The 12,887-nt window shown below is 47.2% G+C and overlaps 1 protein-coding gene across 5 annotated transcripts in view; it reads left to right on the top strand.

Moving 5' to 3' along the window:
* The window catches only part of SCFD2 (sec1 family domain containing 2), a 419,880-nt gene that overhangs the window by 308,226 nt on the left and 98,767 nt on the right, over positions 1-12,887 (top strand). The window contains exon 6 of one of the 5 annotated variants that reach the window (XM_025435789.3): positions 2,227-4,682. The exons of the other annotated variants lie outside the window; for them this stretch is intronic. Within the exon in view, the coding sequence (XP_025291574.3) occupies positions 2,227-2,648 (422 nt within the window). The 3' untranslated portion in view covers positions 2,649-4,682. Of the gene's footprint in view, positions 1-2,226; positions 4,683-12,887 lie in introns of those variants that run through there. 5 annotated transcript variants of the gene reach the window in all.

The following is a 12,887-nucleotide window of genomic DNA, read 5'->3' as shown; positions in this document are numbered from 1 at the left end:
AGTGGTTGAGCGTCTGCCTTCTGCTCAAGTCATGATCCCGGGGCCCTGGGATCGAGTCCCGCATCAGGTTCCCTGCAGGGAGCCTGCTTCTGCCTCTGCCTGTGTCTCTGCCTCTCTCTCTGCGTGTCTCTCATGAATAAATAAATGAAATCTTTTTTTAAAAAATGAAAAAAGAAACATCAGCTTTACAGCTTACTGCTTTATGTGAACTTGGGCTAGTTACAAAACACTTAGATCATCAGTTTCCTCATCTATAAAGTGGCAGAATAATGCCGTTCTCATAAATGTACTAAGCTTGAGACATGGTATGTAAAGCTCGTAGCACAATGCTTGGTGCTCAGCAACTGTCAGCTCTCTTCCCTCTGTGAATATACCTACATCCACCTATTCCTAAACACATCAATACAGGTGAATTTAAAGCCAATTGGGGTATTCATGTTTTAATTGCACGTCACCCTTTTGCATTCTCCTACATACCTTTTCCACTATTGAAAGATTAAATGACCAAAATAACAATCTAACTCATTTACTCTTCATCTATAAAACTGGTTTAATTATTATAATAAAGGTAAGCCTGGTCTTGGTGCAGTATTGTAGAAACCCCATTTACAAGTAAGTAAAAGGCAAATTCTCATCTCTTCTCTCCACTGCAAACCAAGCAAACCACGAAATCAAGCCAAACAGAGAAAGAGGACTAAAACAGTGGAAAACCACTCAGTAGAAGGCAGGAAAGTAGTGAATTAGGGTTAATTTCCATTCCACTGTGCATGTCTTGACTGTCTTGGGAGAAGGGGCCACAATTTACTCACAAATGATCACCGTAGAGCAGCCCCTTGAAGGAGACACCTACGGCTCTCCGTGGGCTCCCTTCCTCCGAAACAAGCATGAACTCCCTGCAGCAAACGTAGCCCTCAAGGAGGAAGCCAAACCATCCCACACAATTGCAATTAGCTTTGATTACTGTATTGCAAGATTATGTTTGAGGAGCATCAAAAATGCTAGTTGTTTTTGTTTTACAGTGAAAGCAGCCAGTGTCATGGCATTTAGTGCGACACCTGAGAATTAATGACTGCAATGCCAGAAGAATTCTAGATCCTTTCAGATCAGCGCTGGATAGGCTCAACTCTGGTCTTAGTTTTGCCATCACTTAGCTGTGTGACCTAGAGTAGGTTCTTGAGGCTGCAGTTTCCTTATCTGCCAACTGAGGAGGCGGGAGGAGGGTAGCTGTTCTATTGTATGATCTCACCTATGACACGTGTGCGATATGGTACGTGGCTACTCGGCATGTGCAGGGACAGTATAGATCACTGAGGATGCTCTGAAGCATCTTTATAACTGATCCAGAGTAGGTTATTAGACCACTTCAGCCTTTGGACTGAAATGCAGCTTAGGGATTCCAGTCCATTTACAGGCGTAGGAAATAAAGAGATGTAGAGTCTTCTTCATCTTGGGATGGAGAAGTATTTTTATGTTTCCCCTTTTTTCTTGTAGAACTTTAATGCCATTGCTAAGTTTACCCATGCAGTCAATACATGCACAATTCCCTCTGTGGCCTAAGCAAGGTGCTGAGCAGTGTAGAGTTGAAGAAGACCACAGGCCTGTCCACAGGGGCTCAAAGGCCAGAACAAGAGATCAACACAGTGCCCTGGAGCTCAGGACCGCCCACCTCTGCCCTTGGAGTGGGCAGTGGTCTCCTGGGGGGGCGGGGGTGGGGGCCTTGATGACTGGGTACGATTTTCCAGGTGGATGGAGCATGGAGGTGTTGGAGGACATGGCACGTTCGGAGCACTACATGTTGCTAAGTGGCAGCGTGGTCTTCACATGCGTGTGTGTGAGAGAGAGAGAATGAGTCAGGAGGTGTGACAGTCACAAAAGGCCTCATATGTCAAAGCAAAGGCTTTATTCTAGAATCAGTATAGAGCTGCTGAACGCTTAAATTAGAGGAGCAGCCTGATTGGATTCTCGGGGCCACATTAAAAGTAGAACTTTCCTTTTTGGAATCTGTCCACTTGGACTTTTAGTGCCCGCAGCACTAAAGAGAAGAGAAACCTGACCTCTTAAAGAGAAGCATGACCTCTCTGGGGATGGGACCTCGAATTCTTCTCTGTCACCTTGTGTGTGATTTTATTAAATCTTAGGGATCATTGCCCCAATGTTAAAAGCATCTCTCCAATATAAGAAAATCAATGAGGATAGGATTCATTGTGCATATTTTATCTATTTTAGCACTTGTGTCGAGTGATTCCCCGGCGAGAGTACTGTGCGAGGGTAATGGTCCTACGATGACTCGCTGCCCTTCCCCTGGAGAGACCAGGCCTTCTCTCTGCTGGCATGAGTCCACCAACGCTGCTTCTAGGACGCAGCGGCCAGGACTGGGTTGGCCTGGAAGACAGACCAGACTTCTGGGTGTCCTAAGGCTCGGTTCTGTATCCCGGCAACCTCAGGACTCAGGCTTCGTCTTTCAGTCCCCCTTACCCTCTGTGCACAATCCAGCTGGGCCTCTAACCTGGATGCGGTGGGACAGGGCACACTCAGATGCCTCAGGGACCACACCAAAGGGAGGGGACCGCGTCCCATCTGAAGGGGTGACCGCTGCTCGGCTCCAGCCGATTGTCGCCAAGCCTCAATTGCAAGATCTGAGTTCTTGAAAGAAGATGGAAAATCCCAATTTGTCTGTGAAATCTTTTGATTTTTTTTTCAAATATTGGAGACAAGATCTGTTTGTGACCCCTGGGGGAACTCAAGTATTTATCGCCTGACTGCCCGGTAGGCCTTCCAGGTACGCAGCTCTTCTGGCCTTTCCCATCCTGTGCTCTCCTCACACTGGGATCCCAGGGGACACCCCCTGAGAGCACTTGCATTCAGAGCTCCCACCTCCCCCAGCATTCCCAGCATTCACGGAGGCCCTGCGAGATCCCGAGCACTGTGCTGGGGCCTTGATGCTGAAGGGAAGGGCCAAGATGTGAACAGTGCAGTCCCCGGAGAGCTCCTGCTTACGCGGAACACACAGGTAAACAGACTGTGTCCCCGCTGATCTAAGTTGGGTATGGAGTGTCCCAGGAGCTCAGAGACTGTCACTGCCCGGACAGCCCAGCAAGGACCAGAGAGGACAGTGAGGAATTCATCCTTGATAGCTTTTGGGACTGTCCACAGTGACCTGACTGTCACGCTGATCCATCATCAGCAGACGGCTCTCCGATGACTTCAGAAAGGCATAGTTAACCCAAGAATTACAGAAGCGGACATGAAGTATAAAGCCCAAGGTCAAAAGGACAAGAATATGACACAGAGACTCTTCCTATCTTAGGTGGCAATAAACTGAGAGGCCTCATTTGTATTTCTGATGCCTTATGTAAAATAAATTTTTCTTTTGTTCTATGCGTGAGGGGCTTGGAGGCAAAAGCTACTGCAGTATTACTTTAAGGCTCCCCTTGATTACCCAAATGCCAGGCTCGTAACATTTCTACTGGAGGCTTTGGCTTAGGCTTCACAGCGTGAAAGCCAGATATGACAGGTGAGGGGAATCCAGCCTAACACCTGGGGTTGGGTGGAGGGTAGGGTTTGTGGGGGGCACAAACGAAACAGTACAAACAAACCAGCTATTCTCAGCTGGATCAGCTCACAAGGTGTGATTTACACTGCAGAGAGCAAAGGAGGCTTCGTAATTTTCCTGGCATCCAGGTGTGCCAGACTTTAAAAAATCAAATCCCTTTCTTCTCTCTGTTGGTTTGCATGCCCTGTGAAATGTCAGTTGCCCTCTAAAGAGAAAGCGTGGTACGTTGTTTCCCACACAGCCCTGGCACTTGGGGCTTCCCCAAGACGGAGTCAAAATCGGTGACTGGTTGTCTAGGTGGCACACCATTAATTAACAGTGTACTTACTTAGCACGAGATCTGTGGGAACAGTTGGTACAAACTCTGGTTAAGAGCTTTCCGGTGGGTTGGGCTGTATTCAAAATAAGACCTGGGGTCCATGGAAAGCTTCCTGGAAGAAGCAACATGAAAACTGAACTCGATGGGTAAGTAGGAGTTAGCCAGATGCAGAGGAGAAAGAAAAGAATGTTCGGGGTAGGGGAAATAGCGTAGCATAGGCCCTCTGGAGGGGACAAAGTTCCAAGCTGGCCAAGGCTTGAATGCAGGTTGGAGACTAGTGAGAAGTGAAGCTGGGGGTGGTGGTGGGGGGATAAGCCAGGGCCAGATGGTGAAGGGCTTCCAGAAGGCACCCGGTGTTTAACCTGAGGCCTCCCACCTTCCCTTTGAATAGGAATAGAGCACAAGTGCTACAGCACATGGCGGAGGGGGCGGGGGGCAGTAGGAGAAATGACCTCTTCCACATTAAAGTATGATGTCCCCCGCTTTCAGGGTCCAGGGGAAAAATGTTCTGTGACTGTTGGGCATGCGTCTATATATGAAGTCAGCTATGTTGAATGTGGAATATAAGCCTTAGTTCTATTTGTTTTTACAAATAATTCATCAAGGTAGAAACCAAGGCAAAGAAAAATTATTGCCCCATCTTGTGAATAGACCTCCCTCAATTCCTTCATATTGGTGTTAACCTCCCCCGACCCTGCCGTTTTATTAACACTCTGCCCTCGTCTCCTGGGCAGGAGGAATGGAGTGGAGTTATCCTGCAACTTGATGACTATTATTAAATCGAATAAAAGCGAGTTAATTCATAATCCATTGCTTTTAAAACTGTGGTAATTCTTACTAGTAATGGACTGGATTTTCCTTTGTTCTTTGAAATAAGGGATTCAAAACCGAGTAAACAGTTTTCAGGCACAGGTGATTGAGATGCTAATTCTATGTGGTCCTTGTCAACTCAGCGGATCCCTATGGATTTGATTTGCCAACATTCTCTTGTCCACATGGAAAGGTCACCTGATGTTCTTGAAAGTAATAATCGTTCAATTCTTTAGAAATCAATTCCTGATTATTATCCCTTTAATTGTTTTTTTAAGATTTTATTTATTTATTCATGAGACAGAGAAAGAGAGAGAGAGAGAGAGGCAGAGACACAGGCAGAGGGAGAAGCAGGCTCCATGCAGGGAGCCCGACGCAGGACCTGATCCCAGGTCTCCAGGATCACACCCTGGGCTGCAGGCCGTGCTAAACCGCTGCGCCACCGGGGCTGCCCTCCTTTAATTGTTCATTCAAGTTTCCATTCAAATTAAATTTCAGAGGGAAACTGTAGGAAGCATAAGCATGGTTGGGTTTACAGAAGAGGATAAGGCACTTTTTGCCCAAGAGGAGGATTTGCCCTGTAGACATCTTTTGCTCCAGCCCTATGACTCAGGGACGGTTGGAATGGGTTATGATGCCCAGAATGCATTCAGGCGGAACAATATTATTAACACTCCATGTCATTATCATCATCATCATCATCATTAACTATTATTGAAAGACATTTGAAATAGTATTTTAAAGCATTAGGTTAAGTAGTCTAATAATCAAGTACTATTTTAAAACATGTAGATTTTCAATTATTGCAGAATCAGAAGTACATGCACGGCACATTTGTGATTTTGTCATTCATGGCAGTGATGACCAAGCATCTGTTGTCTTTTTGTGGGATCCAGCCAGAAAGGGATTCTTGACTATGGAGAAGAGTGGCTCCCATCTATGGTTATTTCCTTGGCTGAGGACGGAGAGGTAGGCTCTAGGAAGGCAGAGCTAACTCTTTTGGAATTAATATTCCCTTTGATGTTTGTGAACATGGGACTATGCATTTGAGAATGAACAAAGGGGATTTAACCTCTTATGGGAGCCTCCAGAAGGCCAGTGTGACATCAGCCTGATGACTACAACTTTCTCATGATGTAAAGTGCTCAGAGGGACACCCTGCAGATAAATTAATTCTTTCTTGAAATACAAGCAGCCTTGCTGCCATTTTCCCATTGTTTGGTAACATTTTATAATGCTTTATCTTTAAAGTAATAATACTTTCTATCTCCTGTAAGGCTGGGGGTCGTGTCTGTCTGACTCCGCCCTGCAGCCCCACACAGAGGAGGCCCTGACTCAATATCTGATGAATGATTGTTAAGACTTCGCCACTTCCAAAAAAATAAAAAATAAAAAATAAAAAGACTTTGCCACTTCCATGTTAAGTGCTTTCTGATGATCCCAGCCTTCGCTAATACCCAAAACTTTCTTTGTAAACTATTCCCAGTTTCACCACTAACAGTGTGACCTGGTCAAATAATCTCTCTGGATCCTAAATCAATTTATCTCTAAAATGAAGAAATTGAGTTTCATCAACTCAAAAGTCTCTTGGATTCATACTAATATTTTACCGAGTGTTTAAAAGGATCACATCATCTAATAAGGAAAAATATAGAAAAAAATAACATTATTTATTGCTACTTTTTTTTTTTTTTTAGATTTTTATGTATTTTAGAGAGAGAGTAAAATCTGCACAAGTCAGGGGAGGGACAGAGGGAGCAAGGGAGAGAATCTCAAACAGACTCCATGCTGAATACAGAGCCCAGCATGGGGCTCAATCCCATGACCCCGAGATCATGACCTGAGCCGAAGTCAGGAGTCAGACATTCAACCGACTGAGCCACCCAGGGGTCCCATTTATTGCTACTCTTGATTAACAGTGAGACCAAGATATCATCTTGACTTTTAGTTAAGTCTCTCTTAAAAAGAGAATTTACCAGCATCCCAGATCTCAGAATCCAAGAGAGGCCAGGGATCCAGGCCTAGAAGATCCCAAAGGCAAAGGCAAACTATTTCTCCTCCTGAAATAGTTGGACTTTGGCTGCAATTTCTTATCTGACCATCTACACTGGTGACCCCGTTACACATACAGGAACCTCTGGGTCTCTTTCTGCTTACGGCCTATTTCCCAGGAAGGTGAAGGGGTGTCTTTTCCCCAGGCCTCAAACCCTGGGCTTGGCCCTTTGTACCTTTTACCATTCCCAAGGCCGAGAGGAAAACAAGAAAAAGTGATGTCAGAGAGTGTCTCCCTGAAGGCTGTAGGGCGCTTGTCTGCATGGTCCACTCCAGACCTCCTCCTCCTGGTTCTACTCCAGAGAAGGCCCCACAGAAGCAGAAGGCTTGTCCCTCCACACCTGCTCCCAGGAAAGACCAGAGCACACATGACAAAAGGCTTTTTGTCTTTTTATTTTTTGCCATGGGACGTTCCTACCACCGGGCCCACCCGTGTTTTCCCAAAGCTCTTTTATCCCTTGATCCCACTCCAGAGGGTCCCTGTCTTGAGGGTTGGGTGGGAGGAGGGGAGCCTGGAGCTCTCTTCAAAAGCTCATGTGGAGCCAACAATAACAACCTGCTATAGACAGGCAAGGGCACAAGGGAGAGATTCCAGAGCGGGCTCAGAGGGATACAGGCCTTAATGTCTCCAGTGCCGCAGCCGAGAGAGGTCCTTGGTTTGGGAAAAGAAGGTCATGGTCCCCTGAGCCAGACCTAGTTAGTACTTGGCCTGAAGTCATTATGCATGCCCCTGTAGGAAGATAAAAGTCAAACATTTGAAATGTCCCTAATGGCACTGCTATTCCGATGTTTTAGACACACACACACACACACACACACGCAACCCTACGCTCTCTTTGAAAAGAGATTTGACTGTGCTTCCAGTGAGTAGCTTTTCCAGTAGAAGCCCTGGAATGCAGCCTTATCTTCCCCTTCTCTTGGGCTGATCCTTCGTCCTGGCTGCTGACCTTTCTCCTTCCTCAACACGAGGCAGTCGCTTGATTGGGAAGAGTAACAGATGCAGACAAGCCTAATTTGTTCTTGGCAAGAACCACAATCTGCATTTCTGTGGGGTCAGGAGTATCATAAATAATTCATAGGGTTCTGGTTTTCTGAGATGTGATGGGCCAAATTAGCCAGAATTTCATTGTGTTCCCCCCAAACCCCATCCACCCCTGTAGCCGCTTCTGCCCTAAGCCAGCATCTCCCCCTCTTATTCCTTAGAAGGGGAAGGGAGGAGAGCTCTCTCCAGATGAACATAAAACACATTGAGTTGGTATGTGAAGATGCTGTGATGCAGAAACTGGGACATCTTGAAAGGCAAAACATAAAACAGCATTTTTAAAAGGGAAAATCGCTCCAATGTGTTTCCAGTATGGGCCCATAGGCCCCGGGCAGGAGGCTGCAGGCCCTCTCGGGGGAGTCCGCTCCAGCTGGATGGCTTTTCTCATCTCTCTTGTCCTCTTGTCGTCTGCGCAGCAGGGCCCCGAGATCTTTTTGCTCCAGCTCCGGAGACAGTGGGTCCTAAGGCTCAAAGAGGCTGGGAATGTCAGCGTGACCCTCTGAATGCCTGTGGCACCCTCTGTCTCTTTTGCATTTTAAAAATTCAAGTAATAAGCCCAGCCTGACTCAGAGTTGTCAACCCCGTCATCCGGAGTGACCTGTCCTTTGGGACTTAATTCCCTTTTAACCAGAGATTGAGGAAGAAAGTGACTCAAAAGGCAGACCTTGGTCTTCTGAGTAATGTCATTGAGGCACAGAGCGGTGGCTAAATGGACCAGAGTGACGCTTGGGCTCCATCTGGGGTGGACAGAGACCCCAGCTCAGAGCATCCGCTGGCATCAGCAGGGCGTCCCGGCTCACTGCCCACTGTCCTGGCCCCCCAATCCCTGGAGAGGAGGAGTGGGGGACCCCATTGGCTGGCTGTGTGTGGGAGCCAGGCCAGCAGTGGAATGCACCGGGAATCCCACTTATGTCTACCCTTTCTACCTCAGGCTTCACGTTTGTCCCTTCTCCCTCCCCTCTGGCCCTGTCTCTGCCCCTTCCCTTTGAGATGGAGTCAGGGGAGGTGTCCATCCCTCAAAGTACACAGTACTTAGCAGCTTTCAACAAGGTTTGTTGGGAAAGGCTGAAGGAGATGAAAGGTTTGGGGATTATCGATGACCTGCTATTTCTCTTCCCATTTTACTGAGACGGGGCGTGATGCTCATCAATTAAGTGCTTCTCCAACAGCAGTGACTCAATCTTGCTTCTTGCTTTTAAGAAGCATCTAGAAGGGAGACACAGTAAACACAATAATCACTCCATGGCGTCCATTTGCTTCCTCTCTTACAGTAGGTATCATTCAGGGGTGAGTTAACTTCTTCTCCAGCAACAGGCGTTGGTAAGATCATTGATGCGGGAGAGATTTGTAAAATTGTTTTTTTTTTTAAATGTTGATGACAGTGATGAATACGCTTTCTGATATTACGCAGATACCCTCATTCTTTACTAGTGTAATGAGGTGGATTCCTTTGCATCGTCAACAGTGAGAGCAGAAAGGATGTCAGTGTACATGGCTCTGTAGAGTCTCAGGGGCAGACAGGACTTCCCTGGGCGGCGGCCTGTGTGTGTGGAGAGTAGGGTGGAGGAAGGGAGAGAGCTGTGCAGACAGAGGGCAGGCCCCACCACCCGACGTTCCCGGGGCGCGCGTGGCTGATCCGTGCTTACCCGGCCTCTGGGGTGAGGCCCCTGGGTCAGATGGACCACATCATCTCTAAGTTCCTCACTGAACACTGTGCCTCCCAGCCCATCCTCCACCTTTGACAGATGAGGACACCGTGGCCAGAGCATTTAATCACCCCATCCAAGGTCAGTTCTAGCAGAGCCAGAAGTAGAACCCAGTTCTCTGGCTCTGAGTCCCCTGGGCTTCCCACTTCCCCACTACCATTTCAGGGTGGCCAGGGACAGTGTAAGATGCTAGTGAAGTGCTGGCACTTTGCAGAACAGTAAATTAGCAAGGCAATGTGAAGGAAAAGTAGGGATCCTCTGACCTTGGTCACACAGTCCATCCAAAATGTGTCCAGAACAGCCCGGCTTTCTGGTATACCCAGTGGTAACCCACAGCCCGGCGGATATTTGTCATTTCTCTCCCAGCCATTCAGGGGAGCCACCTACTAGCCTGAGGGTGCCCCCTGACCCAGGAGTGGCCTCCACGGCTGCCCCTTCCAAACCCAGTTGTCTAGAGTGGGGCCAGCCCCAGGACGGAGATGGGTGGGGGGCCGGGCAAGGCACATGGGTACCCCCAGCTCCTTCACCATGGCGCTCCCAGCAGACCCACAGTTTGGGGCACTAGTCATCTTTTTGATAACCCCAGTTCTCTCCTACACTTCCTTCTGTCCTCAGCTCTTTTGCTAAGGGTACAGCTCTTTTTCTGTCAGGTACGAAGCAGTCTATGAATAATTTTACCGTCAAGAAATATACTGTACCTGTCTTCATTAAAATGGCATAGCATTTTACTTTCACCAAACAACCACGTGTCCCAGCCCCTTGTCCCTGTCCTTGTTCCCTCAACATTCTTAAAGCAGTCATTTTGAGGAGAGAAACAGCATATGTAAGAAAATTACATGGAGCCTATGAACACACTTAAGGCCGAAACATAGAGCCGCGTTCAGACAGGCATCCTGGTGAAAGAGCCACTGAAAGGATTTTGATGATTTAGTTGCAGCATGTAAATAAAAGATCTGATTAAAGAAAAAAAAAGTATATAAGAAAAATACACACGTTTTAAGGTTGCTTGGGCAAATGTATCCACTGGACAGACCTGTCCATGTTTAAAGTTTGTACCCTACCTCTTTCCAAAAGGATTTAAGATAGCTTCGGGTCACATATCAGCAGATAGAACGATCTGAACTCAACATTTTAATGCCAGTGTGATTTCCTGCCTGCCCAAGGCTCCCATTTCCACAGTCACACTACCACCCCAGGTTCTGGAACCAGAGAGAATTAAAAGTGCTTCCCTCGCAGGGCAGTGGGGCGGATCAATGCCAAGTCCCCTTGAGGCTGGTGCTGTTCAGAGGTGAGGTGGTGGTAAGCAGGCTCTTCATCTGTCTCCAGTGACGTACTCCTTTTGCGCAGCCTTAGCCAAAGTTCTATCTCAGTGCCAGTGTTGTTTGCGTAAGCTGAGTTCTAAGTTCGCCGAAGTTGGTGGTGGGGCTCTCCCTTCAACCCCAATCCCCGAGGGCATCTCCTTGAGCCCCAGTCTCTCTTCCTAAGGTAGAAAGGCAAGAACATGAATTTTCAAAACCACAGATCTGGGAATGAATGAATCTGGAGTCTGCCTTTTGCTGCTTAAAGCCTCATTTTCCTGACTTTGAAATGGGAAGGGTCACCTACAACACACAGGACCTGACACAAGTATTAATGCACAGTTGCCATTGTTATTAACTTATGTCTCCCCGTGCACACTGGACATCGACCGTCAACCTCCTGAGCCCCCAGTATTGCCAGTAAACAAGCTCCCCTGCAGGCCAAATCTACTCAGGCCATCAGGAGGCCCTCCAGTACCCCTCACTGAACCTCCCTCCTTCCTCCAGCCCAGGTTCTCTCCCCAGTCAGTATGATGTCCTGATGCTGCACACCTGCCTTGCCTTGCTTCCTGCAGCCGCACCTGCCCCATGGCCAAGTGGGTGTGTCCAGACTCTCCCGCACTGTCCCCCACCACCTCAGCCCTGTTCTGGTGGAAGTGAAGGAGGGAGCATAGAGGGGATGCCTAAGAGTTAGAACGGTGGGCTTTTTCGTCAAGATCACCTATATCTCCTCTGTTGGAAAAACCAAGCTTTTAGGTGCTTCATGACTTGTACCCTTTATTTTTTCATTCATTCAAAAACTAGTAGCTGCAAGGGTGAGCACGGTGGACACAGAGCCTGCCCTCAATTTGTTTACAGTTTAGTAAGGGAATAGTCTACGGGTGATAGGTTATACGTTTGTCAAATTTACATGGCAAGTTGCTTAACTCATCTGAGCCTCATTTTCTTCCTCTGAAAAATAGTATCATGAGAGTCTCCACCTATGGTTTGACAAGTAGCCTCAGCTCACCCCTCTGCTGGACCCCACCAGGCGGTACACAGACTGCACACCTGCACGAAGAGCCCTGAATTAAACAATTCACTTTTCACAGCTAAAACCAGGCAGGCACCTTGCAGGTGCACGAGAGTGGGTTGGTATTAATTGTGACAGGAAAACAAGGCTAACAAAACGCACGGGGCATCCAGGGATCCCTGTCATTCAGCGCCTCGTGTCATCCTTAGACGTAAGAAGTCTGCTTCCTTACTGACTGTTGGTGGTTCTTCAGGGGCTGCTGAACCAGGTAAGATGTTTCGGTGTGGACTCCTGCTTCAGCACTCCTCTAAGGGGATAATAAATGAGCCTGGTAAATTTTCCTGCCGCCGTTAACTACTGCCTGTGAGCTGTGTCAAGAGATTATCTGAGCGTGTTGGGATAAATGATAGATTACTTGGAGGCTATTTATAAATGCAGCAATAATGAGGAAACGTGGAAGAGGCACGAAGGATGAGGGAGGGAGGGATGGGAGGTGATGCCAGAATGTTAACAGTGAGGGCAGAGGAGGAAAACACAAAGGGAGGCCAACAGCTGGGCTGGAAGCACTCAGAGAGGGCAGGAAGGGGGCACAGGGAGTCAGGTGAGAGGAGCACAGAGGGAAGGAGAGGTCATTGTCCACCAACAGAAAAGGCTGAAGTTCAGATCAGCGAAATGCCTCAGGCAAGTTGGGAAGAAGGTGGGATAAAAGAAATGGAAAAAGAAACTCAGGATGAATATAATTCAATGCAGAAATGGAAAACATAGATTAGATTATGTCTATTTTATGTAAACAAAGGAGCAAATGTTTTGCCTGATAGGAAATTACTGAGCTCCTCTGAAGTCACTACTGTGAATATTCCACTGTGGCTTTATCCCCTCCCCACATTTTTAAATTTTTTTGCATTATATTCGAAAGGGATACGCTGGGGAAACCTACAGAGTGTCTTTATTGTAAGTTGAAACTCCTAAATTATAGTATTTCAAATACAGAAATAATATGACATGATATGATAATATTACAGAGGAAATTATAGTATGGATGAAGGCAAAACGGAAGTCGTACTGTGTTACTAAGACTATTTCCATCACCTGTGC

The sequence above is a fragment of the Canis lupus genome, chromosome 13, assembly GCF_003254725.2.
Source record: "Canis lupus dingo isolate Sandy chromosome 13, ASM325472v2, whole genome shotgun sequence".
Classification (NCBI taxonomy): Eukaryota; Metazoa; Chordata; class Mammalia; order Carnivora; family Canidae; genus Canis; species Canis lupus.
The sequence above is the reverse complement of the archived record's forward strand: the minus strand, read 5'-3'. Positions and strand labels throughout refer to the sequence as shown.